Here is an 18,129-nt window from a genome sequence, read left to right on the forward strand (position 1 = left end):
GGGTTCTTTAGTGCACTGCCCCAAAATTTAACTATTTTAGCAGGAGGTTCTAACGGATATTGATAAGTGCCTGAACACTCCACTCCCTAGATTCCCTTCGTGCATCAGTCTAGGGGTGGCCAATCCGCTCACATTTCCACGAAAATCACGTAGCGGTAGGCACATTAGCTTGGCACTAGGGGCAGCACATCAAATGATACTGGCGTGCTGTGGTACAGAACGAATTCCGACACATCGTGAGTGGTTACACCACTTATGACAGGTACTGGGTATGGAGAGATACACAGTGACTCTCACATTGCAAGGAGATACCTACCCCACATTAGAATAGCCCTTTATTTAGTTACTGTCCTATGAATTCCGGGAATTGACATGTCCCAGATACATTAAACGTCTCCGCTTGACATCTCCAACATCGACTGACCAGATGGAGTTCCCCACTGTATAAATATCGTGGAGGTGATAAGGCTAGTTTAGAGATTTCACAGCTGGAGCGGGGGAGGGGGTTTAGGGAGGCATGGGTGTTATTTCTCTGTTATAGGCTTTATATGTATGGCTCAAGGAAGAGAGTTTAGAGTGTTTTTTGCTCTGTATTTGTGCTTGATATTTGCCAATATCGACACAGAGCTAAATGCTGCACATGAAATTACCTATATGTACAAAATTAAATGTGGCAAAACAATATATAGCCTCTACAAAAAGCAACTAATAAGGTTTTTAGTGCAGATCTTCTAATCCCTATCACAGCAGTTACTGAGAATCTGTGTAACAAAATACCGGTCATTGGTCTTTAACACATTATAATATGAATCTACACTTTAAACATATTGGTTTTAAAATGTGCTTTTCACTGTAAATTCATAAGAACTACTATTTTTGCCCTATCTTTTGTAATAACAAACATGACCCATGGCAAATTGTATACTTTTTTTCAAATGTAGGATCCCTCTGAACACACCCTTCAAATAGCCCAGTTAGTGTACTACCAAAATATTGGTGAGGTTTTTTACCAAATGGAAGGATAAATTGGAACAAATCTGGTTGAATGCTGTCATAAGCAGAGGTGGTAGTTTATTTGAGGTGATGATGGATTGATATGTACCTATCTAAGTGTACCTGAATGATTTCTGGCTGGAGGGGCAGAGGTGGATTTCTTTGAGTAAATATGCTGGGAGCTACATTTGATAGTTTATTTATGTCTAGATATGTTCAGTATAAAGGGACACTTACTATTGACAATTGGAGCAGAATTGCAAGAAGAATATTTCACAGTCATCAGAAAATGAGTGGCTGAAAAGATTAAACTTGGGGTTGTTGTTTTTGTTAGGTCTCGCCTAGCTATAGCGTAAGCGATGCTTTGCGAGATGCTTAGTGGGGCTTCTGAAAATACTCCCGAAGTCTGCAGGCGGATCGGGTACAGTGCATTTGCGCCGGTTACGCGCACCATTTGTCCGCCTGCAGCCTTTGGGAGCACTATCGCGGCGGCTTTGATTTTCTCAGTGAGTGAGCCGCGCGGCCACTGAGAACATCAAAGCGGCCGCAAAAGTGATCACATTTAATGAGGTTCTCCTCCTCAGGCACGACATGCTTTGGCTACTTCTTTACCCATTCCCTCCCTCCTGTTGTCGTGCCTTCTCTCCCCCCGCCCTCCCTCCTGTTGTCCGTGCCTCCTCGCCCTCCCATGTCCATCCCCCCATTGCAAATATTTGTGTTGGCAGCACGCGTAAAATATTTATCCCCCCCAGACCGCATGCTGCACTTAATCTTTAACACTGAGCCCACTTTTACATTCAGAACATGGGCGTACACATTTAATAATGCCACCCGTGGCTCGCTGCACGTCATCCTTGTCGTCCCCCCCCCCCTGTCCCCCCTCCCCCCCCCCCCCCCCACCCCACCCCCTGGGCGCTGCGCTTAATGTTTCAGCACGACTCGCGCTTTTGCTTTCACAGCACGAGCGCACACATTTAACAACGGTGCCCATGGCTCGCAGCCCCTCATCCCGTCCCTCCCCCAGGCATTGCGCACAATGTTTCAGTACGGCGTCCGCTCTTACTTTCACAACAAGGGCGCACACATTTAACAATGACGCCCGTGGCTCACAGCCCCTCATTCCCGTCCTGTACTTAGAAGTTTTGAAAATACGTCATGATGTGCACAGAGTTTAGATTAAAGAAACTGGCAGAGGTTGTTGTACGTTTTATGAAGTGAAAATTGCCACATAATGTGATATAAAATAAGCTCCTTTAACTCACCAAAATAATTCTTTTATTTGTTCTTTTAAGAGTCAAATCTATTGTATAAGACTTGTGTTCACCCCGTCTGGAAACTAAAACTCTAACATTTCATGTCTTTTATTACTAGTATGTAAATAGAATGTAACCCTGGTGAATGCTTGACAAATCGCTGCCTCATTCAGAACACAAAAGGTTTTCACTAATGCGTGCACCATCAGCAACTATGTTCCAGTAATAAAGCAGTATTACGTTTACGTAGAGTGCTTGAGATAGCAGCTCTGCAATGGTTACCACACAGTGTTAGTACAGGGGACCTTTCCCAATACTTAGCTATATTAGGTCCTATACTGTTCAAAAGGCAGGTAAGAGCAATGCACACACATTGTGCGTCTCCATCCCTCCATAGTTTTTATTCAAACACAGAGGCCTCTGAAAGTATGAAATAATTAGCAAAGAGTGCGGCGAAAACAGAGTGCCTGTGTGATGGAGAGAATTATTAGTCAGGGCCATTAGAATTATGCGATTCTGTGCCCGCAGCGTTTTCCTCATAATTATGGATTCACTGCATTTACCACATAATTCACTGCCTGCTGCATAACCTGCAGATTTTAACAAAAAAAAATGTGTTATAGCTCAAACGGATCAAAAGTTACTAACCAGCATTTCCAATGCAATACGTTTTGCATTTGCAGGAGTTTAAGCTATTGGCATTGCTAATGACAATGCCTCTTATTTGTGTGTCTTGAAAACCTGCAAATGGTGCGTAACCACACACTTTGTACTTGTAGTCCATGCTTAGCAAAAGCAAGGCTAGCAGTAAAAGAGGTGCAGTTACTGCCAGCCTTGCTTCTCCTAAGCAGGGACTATAAGTACAAAGTGCCTGGTTACGCATCGCTTACAGGTTTTCAAAACACATAAATAAAAAGCATTGCCATTTACAATGCCAATAGCTCAAACTCTTGCGAATGCGAGACCTGTTGCATTGTAAATGCTTGTTAAAGGCTACGTTTGAATGAGCTTATAGAGTTAGGACAGAGGTTGCAAAGAATGTAGTGCGCCAGCATTGTGCAAGAATAACACGAGGCATGCCTCTGTATAAATAGAGATCAGGAGCCACAGCCTGCTTTTCTGAACTTGAAGAAATATGATACTAATGTTACAAAACTGATTGAAAGGGTCATACTTATTTTGCGAAAGGATCTTGAAACAATTTGACTGGCCAGAGACAGATTAGTTTAATGTGATAGATGCATGGTGATGCATTCACTCTTGATAGGATGGGATCTAAGTGTGCCTAAAGAGCACATTATGGAAAGTAAGACCCAAGAAAGAAAGGAGTTCAGAAAGCCCTTCGAGATATATATATATATATATATATATATATATATATATATATATATATATATATTCATATTCAGCTCCAATTTCTTCCGATACACTCAGAACTGACTGCACTCCAATGCGTGGGAAATATAAACAGATTTATTAAACCGTTAACACAACAGGACGCGTTTCGGCTTCGCGCCTTCTTGCTGTTATATATATATCTGCAAAGTTGCAAATATTTTCTCCTGGGAAATTCTTGCAATTCTCTCAAAATGATTACCCGTTTTTGAAAAAGTTTCTGCACGCATATTTCCACATTTAAATTCTACTTTTTCACCCTTTTAACATGTTTGAAGTGAAAAAAATCAGCCAACACAGATTCTGTTTAAAAGTTGCAAGGAAATTGTTTTACATTTATGCGAAATAGCAGACACTGCTCCATCCCACTTTCAAAAAAGGCCCCAGTTGGTCAGAGTCCATTACCATTCCCCCTCCTACTTGCCTTGCAGTCATGAATATAGAAAAAGCTACACGTGTGGAGGGAAGATGGAAGTAGGCAGAACATGGGTTGGGAGTGCTGAGAGATGAAGGGCATGAGTTTTGAGAGTCCAGAATTTAGTTCTGGGCAAATCGGACATACTATGGTGTCAATTGTTGTTCTTGTGTATGATCATTGTTTTTGGTTCTGGTTGTTGTTCCTGTACATGATTGTTGAGTTTTGCTCCCCTTGAGTCATTGTGCTCCATCGTCTAGCACATACTTCGTTCACCCAGGTGGATGTTAGATTCCCCATGTTAGACTAATGTTCTGATTTGTTACCTTTGCCTCAAGTTGTAAAGCGCTCTGATATCCTTCGGGATCAAGTTCGCGCTATATAAAACTTTATAAATAAATAAATAAATAAAGATCGCTCATGGATAATTATCTGGAACCCTTGTAAGACTTTCAGAAAAAATGCCCAACTCCGCTTTGATTAGTCTTGCTTTATTTGTTTCAGGCCCCTGGAGGGATTTCCACACCACAAGTGTACAGCCAGCTTCTTGCACTATATCTGCTGCATAATGACATGTGAGTAATTTCTATCTCTTTTTTCAGTGTGAATTAACACTTATGGGCTTTTATATGCGAAGGCTGAAATAAATTCCCTCCCAACGTTAACATTGCCACACATACATTTCTTTAGGCTAGAGTTCAGATGGAGAGTAAGATTCTCACTTACCTTCACTCTCACACTTGCTTTCACTGTTGGAATGTCACTGCGAGGTGGAAGACCGGGTAGACTGGTAGTCAAGTGTGGTTTGCCTGAAGCCTCTTGTTCACGCCACTTTGCTTTGACTCTGTATAGTTTTCAGAGTTGGCCTGCTGGTGGCAGGACCTTTGGGGGCTCTTGATTGCGTTCCCAACTTTTCTTGCAGTGACTTGTGGAGATGCAACTACCCCAGAGTGCGAGCGAACATTTCAGGCCCATTAGCTTTTCTGTTCGCACCCTCTTATTCCCAAAGATGATGATGTATATGTGCTGACATCTCTATGAGCCCTCTTGTCATTGCCCATGATTTGGTAACCACCACTTCCAATCTCCTAACCTGCATTTGTGAAAATAGATTATCTCTACATCCCTTGCAGAGACACCAGTAAAACTGAGCATATGCCTGCCAAAGAACTAAGAAAGACCTGAAGCTGAATACTTTATCCATCCTTAACCTGATCCCTATGCTCAACCTACATCTTTTAATGGGTCACACAAGCAGCTTCTAAAATCACATAGCACTCTGGACAAGGCTCTTAATTCGGTGTCTAATGATTTGTGAAATTAATCATACGTTTTACTTAATAAAAATAAAGTATTATTCCCTTGCTTGAAAACACATGACTCTGCCTAGTCCTTGATCTACTGTAAGTTATGCGTTCTAGTACATTTTCTACCCCGCCACCAACCTTAAGGAGTATTCTGTCCCCATTCAACATTGCTACCCCCTGAAGTTTGGCAACTATGAGATACATGTCGGGTCAGTGAGCTTGCTGTAATATCTGTATTCTGACATTCAATGGACAACTGCAAAACATATTGCAGGGCTTTCCTTTTTGACCTTAAGTCCTACAGATATTAGAGACCTGACGTGACAGTTGGTAACTATTCTCCTTCCCAGAAAGACTACGTCAAAGCCTTGTGATAGTTCAGACCTCTCAGTTAGAAGTAGTCCGGCAGTTCAGTCCTCAAAGCAAATTTGACCTCCCTGTACCCACCCTTTGCAGTCCCGATGGAGCAATGTGTATGCATTTGTAGCATCCATGGAATGTGGGTTTCATTTGTATAAAAAAGAATCATTCAAAGATTATCACCTAGTATGCTTGTGCACCTGTGAGAGCAATCTTTGAGCGTGTGTTTGTTTTTGCCTGCCTTAAGTGAATCGGACAATCAGTGAGTCTATTGAGGAGCTGCATCAATTTGCTGTTTAACAGTAGGCACAGCCAAAGTGATCCATCCACCGCATCCAAATTCATCCTTCCTTGTTATATGGTGACTGGTAATTTGGGACAGCTGATGGTAGTTTCACTAGAACAAGCTGTATTATGTATGCCAATAATGGGGCTGCTAACACACATTCCAGGATGACCTGTGGTGAACCTGCATTCCAGGATGATCTGTGGTGAACCGCTTTGATACTTGAAGTTGTCTGGTTTTGCGCTATTCACCATTATTGAGACAGTGGTATTTTCCTTCCATCCAAAGCCTTGGGGTTCTTTCAATTTCATGCAGCCATTCACCTTGAGATAAGAAGGTATCAGAGTCTTCGCTTTAAAGCCTTTCTGTTCTGGACATGTAATTGACCTGGAATCCCAATTGGTGCATGTAGAGACTGTGGGTGCATCAGGTGCTTTTCATTTCTTTGGTAACCCCATCAACTGAAAATGTTAAGAACTGGCCTAGATATGTGTCTAGGCAATTTGTTACTCGAAGGTAATGCCCTAGTGGGTGCTAACATTTTCCAGGTTTTACACACTCCCCTCTCTTTTGTAAAACGTCAAACACCCTTTGAGCCCTGAAAGTGGTGTCTTACTGGAACTCGGCTCCCTCAATGGTTTACCCCAGTGACATCTTTAGATGTATCTATTTTGGGACCAGGGTGTCTTTCTCGAACACTTGCTGGCTTTGCAAGAGAGGCAGTCCACTTTATACCATTAGTCACAGTTCTGGCCCATCCCAATAGGCTGCATGTTGAGCCTGATGTTTGGCATCAATAATGATTTGTTACTTAAGTGAGCTAACAATTTTCACACCTCCCTTCTACTTATAAACCCCGCACATGAGAGCTGGGGGAGTCTGCTCCCAGGTTCTTATCACCTTAGGCTTTTCCATTTTGCTAACTATTGACCAACCTAAGTGTTACCCACCTGCCAGTGCTATCGTCAAGCTCAAACTTCCTCAAACTCCCTCTTGGAAGGGCCCAGGACATGGTCTCCCACCGGCCTCCTAGTATTCCAGGTTACTTTTTCCCCATGAAATGCTGGTGTGCAGAATGTATGTTGAGAGGGTGTGATGTGTTTAGGTTCCCTAGATATGTTGTGAGTAGGTTAGGGCATTCCATACACCACCAGAAGAGGAGCGTTGCCCTTCGTGTCCCACTAAAAGTAAAACAAGGGTATGTTTTAATTAAATTTTTATTCTGTTACTGGTACAGATACAGTTTCTTGCGTCCATATTAACGCGCCCAGCACACCAGGGGAGGTAACCAGCAAGGTTGTTTTGGCATCATTTCTGGCCGACTGAATCCCCCCCTATCCTTCTCCTTCTGGCCATCCTGTGAAAAATCTCGGCATTTGGTTTGATGAGAAACTCCGCTTTGGTAACCAGATTGGCAAACTCACTGTGGCAAGCTCACTGGCACCTGCTTTGGTATCTTAAAACTCCTCCTCAGATTTCTGTCATTATTACCTCTTTCTGCTAAAGAAACAGTTATCCGTGCCTTGGTTACCTCTTGCATAGACTATGCGAATGCACTGCCGTGTTACCATTTGGACAAATTACAGGTTGATCAGAATGCTGCCGCTCGTCTTCTACTGGATCTTTCTAAGCGCTCCAGTGTCCGGCAACAGTGGCTGCCAATTAAATTCAAAGCTGTGACCATTGCTCATGCTGCACTCTACGAGTATGGCCCGCTTATCTCAGGAAACATTTTCAGTTCTATACCCCCTGCAGGTGTCTACATTCCTCGAATATGCTTCTAACATCTGTTCCCAGGTTTCGTTAGAAATGTAAGGGTGGCAGCTCCTTGTCCTATCTTGCTGCAACCTACTGGAATTCCCTGCCTCTGGATTTACGTAATCTTAAGAGCCCTTCTCAGTTTAGGAAAAAGCTCAAACCTTTTCTGTTTAATTAGCTTGTTTTCTCTTCTATGTTTTGGTTTCCTTTGACTCTTGGGCTCGCGCCTGGACACTCTATTGAGTAGTTTTGCGCTCTACAAATCCCTAAACATAAACAAGGTTGCTTGGGAGAGGGGCCCTCATCTAGTATCATCTAGTATCAGTGACAGCAGTCCTTTGAGGGCAACCAATAGTGTGAGCCATTTCAAAGGGGAGTCTACAGAAGAAATTGGCAGTAGAAAATTATAGGTGGCCCTGCAAGGGGCTCGTCTGCTACAAGAGAGTGACTCCCTTTTCCCCCAATTGCACTACATCTATTGGGGAAGACTAAGGTGATTCCTGTTACAGTGGGGAAAGCATTACATCAGGCCAGTGGCTCTCTTTGTGAGAGGGAAGGGTAGTGCCTTGAATTTCACATAACTCATCCCAGCATGCCACCCCACCGTCACATGCTAAGTTTAGACCCCCTTCATCTTTTCATCAGTTGATGAAATATATTGAGTCTGTCTGGTTTTCGTCTGCATTACAGTGCGGAGTCTGCCGTGTTGTAAGCCTTTGGTTCTCACTCATTGCTGATAAAGGCTACACGCAGCTCTGATAATGCTGGACCTAAGTGCAGCATTTAACACCATATTCTACAACCTTCTGCTGGAACCCTGGTGGATGTACGGTGTTGGTGGTACAGCTCTGAGATGGTTTGCCTTGTTCGTTCAGATTCGTCCCTTCCAGGTAGTGCAACAGCCTTTTTAATCCAAGGTTTTCCTGGTGCTGCAGGTGGTGCCGCAGGACTAAGCTTTGAGCCCTGCACTGTTCAATCTGTATATGCACCCCCTAGCTGATGGGATTAAGCGCCATGGCTTTAAAATCGTGTCATACACAGTTGCTTATTACCCTGACTCAGGATGAGGGCTCTTCGGCTGCTCGTTTTAGATCTTGCCTGGTTGTATTGGCTGAGTGAATGAATAATAGCGGTCTCTCTCACACACAGAACGTTTAGAAAACTGAGGTGATGGTGAAGGGGAAACAGCTCTCCATTTGGCTAGAAATATTGGGACCTGTTCCGGCTCCTAAACAGAAAGTAAAGAATCTCAGTATCTAGCTTGATGTCAATCTCACCTTTGACAATCAGATAACAAGTCTTGCATGCACCTGTGTTTGCATTTGAAAAATGCTACAGAAGATTTTTGGTGTCCTCCCAGAAGCCGCCAGGAAAACATAGTCCAGGCCTTGATTACTATAAGACCGGACTACTGTAATGCTCTTTACCCGAGTGCCACAGAAGGTAGATTAAGAAAACTTCAAAGGCGCAGAATGCTGCTGCTCGCCTTTTCATGAATATCCCTAGGTTTTCTTCTATGGGACAAGCACTGGCTAAGCCTCACTGGCTTCCAGTGAGGAAGAAAGTGGCTTTTAAAGGTGTGCTATTGCCACAAAATTTTGAAGGACAAAGGCCCCCACTATCCGCACTCTCTAGTCAAGGCTTAACACTAGCAGGTGGGGAAGCAACCATTACATTGAGGTATTATCAACACATGCCATTACAACGCGGTTATCACAGCACAGATACCAACGCAAACTTTTACCACGCATATACCTTTGCAACGAATTTTCATTTGAAAAGGCATATGCGTTTTAAATGTAAGTATTAGGGAAGGATGGAATTTTAGGGTGGGTATAGGTTTTTGGGTGGTAAGGCTATTTTTAGGGTGGGTATGAGTTAACGGGTGGCAGGGGTAATTTGAGGGTTTAGGGTTGGTATGGGTATATATAAAGACATTTGTGTGTGATGTGTATACACACACACACACACATATGTATATATATATATATATATATATCTATCAAAGGTGAGTTTACTTACCTGTAAAAAAAAAAAACATATGGCGTTACCATGCATGCCTTAACCATGAAGATGTAATTATTGTACAGGTAAATATACATTTATTATATACACACACACATATAAAATACTTACATTTACAAACGCAACATTGATAATGCATTTGCCTTTACCAACCATGATATCACAGCGAAATTCGTTTTAAAGGAATATGCATGGTAAAAATGTGTGTTTTAATGGTAATGCGTTGTACTAGCCTTCAATGTAATGTCATACAACCTAACAGGAGTCACAAACCTTCTGAAGCGGCACTTACAATCGTTTCGAGAGTGAAAAAGGCACGTATAGGATGGCGTTCATTCAGGTTCCTGACCCCCAAACTGTGGAATACTCTGTCTTGATCTAAGACAGGAGTGTTCTGAATCATTTTTTCATAAAAAATTAAAGATTTGGCTTTTTTAGGCATACTTACACCAGATCTCTTTTAGTTTCAAGCCTTCGAGGTGTTAAATCCTTAGTGTGGGGACACTCCGAATGAAGTAACCAGGCGCTCTATTATATTTTAACATAACATAGAAGAAAAATGTAGAGGCGTCTTAGCAAATGGTGCTATAGAACTGGTATCAATACACCAACGTGGAGCAGGGTTGTACTCTCACTATTTTCTCATTTCCAAAAGGGACGGTTAACTCGGACCGATTCTTGACCTTCAACCATTGAACCGGTTCATCTCGGTCACCCGACAAGATTTCACTCCAGCTGTTGTGCCAAGGCAACTTCATGTCTGTGCTGGATCTGAAAGATGCACCCTTTCGCATCCCTATACATACAGCGCACCACCAGTACCTTTGCTTTGTAGTAAGTGGAAATCTCTACTTGTTTAAGGTGTTGCCCTTCAGAGACAAAACAGCTCAAAGTATATGCCCTGTTTGTGCAGGAACGCCATTCACGTGTTGCCAAATCCACGTAACAGGTGCAGGCACTCTATCCTCCCTCTTTCTTCCTGCAAACACAGTATGCTCATCCGAACTTCGATCTTGTTTGGTGGACTTTGCTCCTAGAGGAAATCATAATTGATTGCCACTGTTATCCTATTCCTTACTTTATGTACCAATCGCAAGAGAATATGCAAGGTTCAACATAATACATAGAACAACCATGAAACAATAGAGACTCGTTACAATCAAAATTCCAAGTCTCATCATACTGTACTCGTGAACTTCCCAGGTGGGCTGTCCAAATTACAGAGACTATGAGAGGGTTAATCTTCGCCTACTTGTCCTTAATATAATTGAAACTTTCTTTTTACGACAGCTAGGAACTTTTTCATTCTATGTCAGGACCCGAAGGCAAGGATTGGGCTGGTTTAAAGCTTTTCCACCACTAGGGATTCCCGAGTGGGAACAGGTTTAAAATAAAACTTTTTAAAAGTGGAGTCGGACGACTAGTCCGCTGCGTTGAGGATATCCTCAAGTCGAGCGCCAAAAGAAAAAACTTTGGAAGCCATGGACCCCTAGTTGAGTGGTCCCCAAACTTGGAAACATCTATACCTGCCTCATGCATTATCCACCGCACCGACCTGGCAATTGTAGGGGAATAATCCGCCTTGTGAGGTTTAGTTAAAGCGATCAACAATTGCCTCTCCCCATGAGGACTTAATTCCTCAGTCATCGTCTCATAGGTCTAAAGAGTTCAGACCACAGGTAGTTTAGACCCTTCTGGGAATGCACGGCAAGACACTAATTTTGACTTGCACATTGTACTGCGAGCAATGTGAAAAGTTACTCCATCGGGTGTAAATACGTGTTAAATCTAGGGTCCGAACATCCGAAACTCTCCAGCATGAATCAAGCACAATAACCTGGTCAGTTTCGCAGACAGCGGTTTTCTGGACACATATTTGTTAGGGGGCTAAGAACTGAGGAGATTCAACACCTTGTTCAAAACCTGGTTCTGGAGAGAGTGATATTCTGATACTCCTCAAGAGTTTGCACACTAAGGGATGTTCTCCCACCGGGCTACCCTCTACTGGCAGGTGGCCTGCCGAGATTGCCAATCTCACAGTATTTATCGATCTGTAGGTCAAACCATCAGTAGCCAGCTGTGAGAGGAAGTTTTAAAAACGTAGGCCACGCTGCCTCCAAGGGATCAACCTGGTGTTGGAGGCACCAACTCAGCCATCTGGACCAGGTGGAGCGATAATGTTTGTTTGTGCTACCCACCCAAGCTCTGGTAAGCACCGAGGCTCACTGTATGTGAAATGTTCTGAACTTCCCATCATTCCTGGTAATCCTCCAGGCCATGAGACAGAGAGAAACTGTCGTTATTAGGGGGTGAGGGTTGTCCTGGGGATCCCGGAGAAGTCCCAGGAACAGGAGTAGAAGGATAGGAAAACCCCAAGAAAGTTCCATCATCGCTGGAAATCAAGCTTGCGACCTCCAGAAAGGGGTGATCGCCACCAGGTCCGCCCGCTGGCTGCAAACTTGCACTAAGACCCTCTTTATAATTGCAAAGGGGGAAACACGTAAGCAGTCTCCTTTGTCCCATCTTGGAGGAATGCTTCTGTGGCAACCGCCTCTGGGTCCGGCCTCCAACTGCAGTACTGACGCAGCTAGAATTCCAGGTGAGGCGCAAACTGCTCAATGGAGAAAGGACTCTATCTGCTCTTGATCTGTTTAAACACGTGTGTTTGAAGTTTCATTAGACTGACGTCCTGCCAGTGCTGGGAGTGCCAATCTGCCACTTTGTTGGATTGGCTCTGCAGATGTTCCGCTGACGCTGATATATGGGTGTCTAGACCATATTCCCAAAGGGTACGAGCCAGATCCGAAAAGGTCTTTGACTTTATGTCCCCAGATGATTGGCATAGTGGACTGCCGCTACATCGTCCATTTTCAAGAGGACGGAACACTGGACTTAGTCGTTGGTCCAACATTTGAGGACGAAAGAACCCACCATCAACTCAAGACAGTTGAGGTGCATGGCTTTTTCTGTAGTGGCCCACTTTCCTCCTGTATTGAACTCCCCGTAGAGATCGCCATAGCTCGAACCGCTGGTATTATATCACTAGATAAAGCTGTGAATGAAGATAACCCAACCATTCCAGGTCTTCATGTGTGATATCCACCACTGTATTTTCTTTTGGGCTTCTGGGGAAAGTGGGACAAATTGGGAGTATGTAAGTCCTCGCTGGAGGTGTTAGATCTTCAGGCGCCTTAACGTTCGCTAATGGAGAGGCCCTGGGAAGATGGCCTGAATGGAGGAAGATAGGAGACCCGGATAGTCTCCTCCTGATCTTGTGTTGAATTTTGGTCAGTTTGCGATAGGGAAGGCTGAGGGTGGCCTTGACAGAGTCCGAGAAACCCAGGAATTGTATGGATTTTGTCGGACAGAGTTAGGTCTTTGCTGCATTGATCACAAAGCCAGAGATTCCAGGTGATCTATTGTCATCTGTAAGTGTGCTGATAATCGCAGCACTGGTCAGTGTGCATGATATCGTTGAGATAGATGATCAGTCGCATCCCCCTGGCATGCAGATGCTCTACCACATGTCTTATTAGCTTGGTGAAACACCAAGGGCGGATGACAGCCCGAAAGGAAGTGAAACAAATTCGAAGATCTGAGATTTCCATTGAAATTGTGGGGTGGGAAATGGCCACCGTCAGATAGGTGTCCTTCGAATTAAAACGGAACATCCAATCAGACGTCTGAAGAAGATCCCTGAGGCGATGGATACCCTCTATCTTGAAGTAGTGATAAACAAGCCACTCGTTGAATTCCTGACCGCCATCTTGCTTTTCTGACCGCCATCTTGCTTTTCCACGAGGAAGAGATTGCTGAGGAAAACCCCTCTTCTCTAAGAGCTGCGATACTTCCAAATCCACTATGGCCGTGGGGTTTTGGTCTGATTGGTTGTTAGGGCATTTACTGTCTGGAAAACCCCTGTATCAGCGGAAAGACCTTCCCAGTTTCGCTGAAAGTGTCCCAACGGCCCCCAAGGCGCAACCCCTCTGAAGTGTGTACTCTCACTTTGGAAATTGTTGAATCCTCCGATGCCCCTGGTACCACCTTTAGCGCCTCTGCGACGGGGATAGGATCTTGTTGGGTAAACGCTCCTGAATCTCGATGCATCCTGCCACTGGCCTCTGCGAGAGTCTCTTCCCCTGTTGGTGGCGTGATGCGAAGGGCAGCTGGTCAAGCGCCCCCTACCACGACCGGCTCTGGCAAAAACACAAGGGGTAAAGATGTGTTTAATTGAGGACTGGGGTTTGTCTAACGAATTAAAAGTATTAATGAATTTGCCCAGTTCCCGAATCAACGGATATCCGGAAAGATTATCTTGAGCCACCATGCCCGCCTCCTAATTGGAGAGCTCCCCCAATTTGCGGGCAACTTTTATCCACAATGACCTGCGTCTTTCCATCGAGATTGCATAGTTGGGGCTCCTGAGGAACTAGACAAAGCTTCTGGAGAAACTAGGGACCCGAGGCTTTAGCGTCCTCCGCCATGTCCAATATCTTTGCCAGAGGCCCCGCAACATCCAGGTGTTTGTCCTGGCAAGAGGACCAGGACCAGTTGATGCCCTTCTTGGGGTCCTTGACAAACCTGTTAAGGAAGGTGGCCATTTTAGAGTCCATTTTGGGTGTGAGGTCTACCTTGCCCTCCTGGGAGGGTCTGGGGCACTGCACCCGCAAACAGCTACTCTCCTCCTTGTCTATGGGCTTTCTCAGCTTGCCTGTCATGTAGGCAGCTACCTTAGGTGCAGGACATTCATCAGGATTTAGTAGGTCTGAGTCATGGGGGGCATTATTGTCTGGCAGTGGAACATTGCCAGGGGAAAGGTTGGAGGATGGCTGCCAGGGTCTTCTAAGGTCCCCAACCGCATCTGAGGTATTAGTAGAGTCGTCTCCATCCCCTGGATCTGTGGGAGGGGGCGGAAAGTGATCACCCCCGGAGGTACTAGGTGCCTGAGGGTTAGGGTGATGGGTCTTAGAGTCCATGAAGGCCTTTTTAAGGCTGGCAAAGGTGTTGAGGTCTACCCCCTTATTGTCCGTACGTTTACGCTCATCCCTTGGGGGTGTGGCCAAATGCCCTGGATGTAAGGGGATCCGTGACCCTGAAGTGTCTTCCCTCTGCTGGAGGGGTCTCTGGCACTGAGCTTGCAGCTGCATAATCTTCTACCACCTATGAGACCGTCTTGAATATGGAGTCATCCATGACTTGACAGAATGGATCATCAATGAAGAGTGTAGTAAATAAAGAGAAATCCAAGATATGTAGATAAGTCCAGGATTTATTCAGCTGCAGCACAGTACTCCCAACCATCAAGATAACAATTCCAGTATATCTTTTCAGATCATAACAATTCTAAATGGAACCACTTGGATGGTGTGCATGTGCAACATAGAACAAAGGTTCTATTAAAAGGGAAATATATACAGGGTTAGTTTAAAAGGGAAATACCAAGAAGTCAGAATATAACACATCTTTCCCCTTAAAGAAAAGAAAAGACATTAATCTTACAAACTGTATGTACAAACATCAGTGTGCGTACGTAAAAATCAACTATGATACACATTTTGAAACTCTTCTAACATTCCATCTTTTCCCATCTTGAGTAACAACACTATTATGAAAAACTCGCATAACTTTCATTGGCTTACCAAATTTGCTCTCTCCTTTAGCAATGAAACCTGGTTTGCGAATCCTGACAACATCTCCAACCATGAATTCTGGTTGTTTAACTTTCATTCTAGAATCATAATTGGATTTGTACTTATTTTGTTTTACCTCCACTCTTCCAGCCACATCCTTAATATTCACATCAGTAACTTGCTGACTACAACTTTTCTTAAACCACCAAGGACATAATCCCGAAACCGGATTTCTACCTTTAAGTAAGCGGAAAGGAGAGACTTCAGTAGTGGCATGAGGTGTAATACGGTATAACCATAATTTCTCTCTCAACTTATCTTTCCACAGACCTCCTGATTTGCGAGCCCAAATCAAATCTTCCTTGAGGACTCTATTATATCTCTCCACTAGTCCATTACCTTGTGGTTCATAGAGAGCTGTGGTACAATGCTTAATGCCATACGTATTCAAAAACTCTGACATAAGTGAGGACTTGAACTGTACCCCATTGTCTGATACAATACACTCCGGAGAACCTTCTCTGGAAAAAATCTCTTTTAAAAAAAGAATAACACTTTCAGTATTTGGGTGAGGCACTAGTTTGACCTCAGGCCACTTTGAATGATAGTCCACAACAACAATGGCAAACCTACATTCCTGTGGTAAAAAACTGAAAGGACCAGCTATATCAATCCCTAACTTCTGCCACGGATGATCTGGCCATTTTACAGGAACTAAAGGTGCAGGATCACACTTACACGATTTGTCACTCTCAATGCACTGCAATGCATAAAGACGTATTTATCCACTACTCTATCAACCCCTGGCCACCAGAAGTTGGACCTAATGAGTCTTTTCATAGAAGACATTCCCATATGGCATTCATGACTCATTTGTAAAATCACACTTCTTATAGCTAACGGTGGAATACATTTCCCAGCTCTGAACAAAAGCTCTCCTTCAATGGCCAACTCATCAGCAACGTTGTGGAATGGTGTGATCTCAGCAGGAATACGTTCTTTGGAAGGCCATCCTAACTTCACATAGTCTCTGACCTTACATAGCAAATCATCCTCATCCATACCCCTCTTCCACATATCTTCCGATATCACTTTGTATTTTTCTGAAAACATTTCAGAAACACTTGTTACAACCTCTGTGTCCTCTTCATCTCCAGAGCTTGTACACGGCAATCTAGACAAACAATCTGCAGTTACATTTAGTTTCCCAGGTACATATTCAATGTCAAAACTATATTCTTGCAGACGTGACATCAATCTTGCAATGCGAGCTGTGGCATTTAACCCTCCACCAGGTGATAGAATGCTCACCAATGGTTTGTGATCAGTGCGTATGAGGAATCTTGCACCCCAAATATAATTACGGAAATGCTCAACGCCCCATACACATCCTAACAATTCCTTTTCTATGACAGCATACCGTCTTTCAGTTTGATTCAATGATCTAGATGCAAACGCAACGTTCCAATCTTCCTTACCAGAACGTTGTGAAAGTACACAACCTAAACCATAAAGGCTGGCATCCACTGTCAAAATGCAAAGTTTATTCAAACAAAAAGGCCTTAAGGTAGGTGCAGACACCATATCGAGTTTGACACTTTCGAAAGCATCTTGCTGTTTAGAACCCCACAAAAACTCTACCTCCTTCCTCGTTAGCTCCCTTAACGGCTCCATCTTGGTCGCAAAGTTTGCAATAAACTTACTGTAATATTCACACAGTCCTAGGAACGACAACAACTTGTCCTTACAATCTGGTGCAGGAGCCTTTAAAATAGCGTCTACCAAAGATTTTTTTGGAGCAACACCACTACCAGAGATGGTGTGTCCCAAATATTCTATAGTTTTTTGAAACAACTTACACTTCTTACTCTTAATTGTAAGTCCAAACTTATCTAACTCCTTGCATACATTCCTCAGATGTTCCATGTGTGTCTCATCATTTTTGGAGAAAACCAAAATATCATCTTGGAAGCACTTCACGTACTCACTCATGTCCTTAAATATATGATACATGGATCTCTGAAAAACAGAGGCTGCTGACGCCAAACCGAACGGCATACGTTTAAACTGGAACAAACCCTGGGGTGTGATAAACGCAGTGAGATGGCGTGACTCCTTTGCTAACATAACTTGATGATACGCCGATCTCAAATCCAACGTGGAGAATATAATACCACCCCCCAGCATACTCACAACTTCGTTGATATTGGGCAGGGGGTGACAATCTACCACTATGTTTGCATTGAGCGCTCTCAAATCTATGCACAACCTCAAAGATTTGTCAGGTTTGCGTGCCAAAACCATTGGCGAAACCCATTCAGATGACTCAATTTCTTCTATGACATCATTCTTCAACATGTCATTAAGTGCATCACTTAATTCTTCTCTAACATTCAGTGGTACCGGCCTAAGTTTTTGTACAACCGGCACAGCTCGTTGTTTAAGCTTGATGACATAAGTGAAACCACTTAATTTTCCTAATTTGTCGGAAAACACACTAGGGAACTCATCTGACAAAATCTTCCAAACATTATTCTCCTCTACTGACCTGATACTATCTTCTGACATATCACTATCATATGACACCATGACAGGATCTTTGTTGCGTGGATTCAATGTAATGTGAAGTCTGAATTGATCTCGCCACCCCAACACATTCACTCCCTTCACAGCCACATACAGTTTGATATATGCAGATTGATCTTTA

General features: G+C 43.6%; 1 protein-coding gene across 1 annotated transcript in view; it reads left to right on the forward strand.

Annotated features, from left to right (window-relative positions):
• The window catches only part of COPS8 (COP9 signalosome subunit 8), a 118,779-nt gene that overhangs the window by 29,673 nt on the left and 70,977 nt on the right, over positions 1–18,129 (forward strand). Inside the window, exon 2 of the mRNA XM_086956301.1 lies at positions 4,561–4,631. Coding sequence (XP_086812427.1) covers positions 4,561–4,631 — 71 coding nt within the window. The remainder of the gene's footprint in view (positions 1–4,560; positions 4,632–18,129) is intronic.

This window comes from Lissotriton vulgaris, chromosome 2_1 (genome assembly GCF_964263255.1).
Source record: "Lissotriton vulgaris chromosome 2_1, aLisVul1.2, whole genome shotgun sequence".
In the NCBI taxonomy this organism is placed as follows: domain Eukaryota; kingdom Metazoa; phylum Chordata; class Amphibia; order Caudata; family Salamandridae; genus Lissotriton; species Lissotriton vulgaris.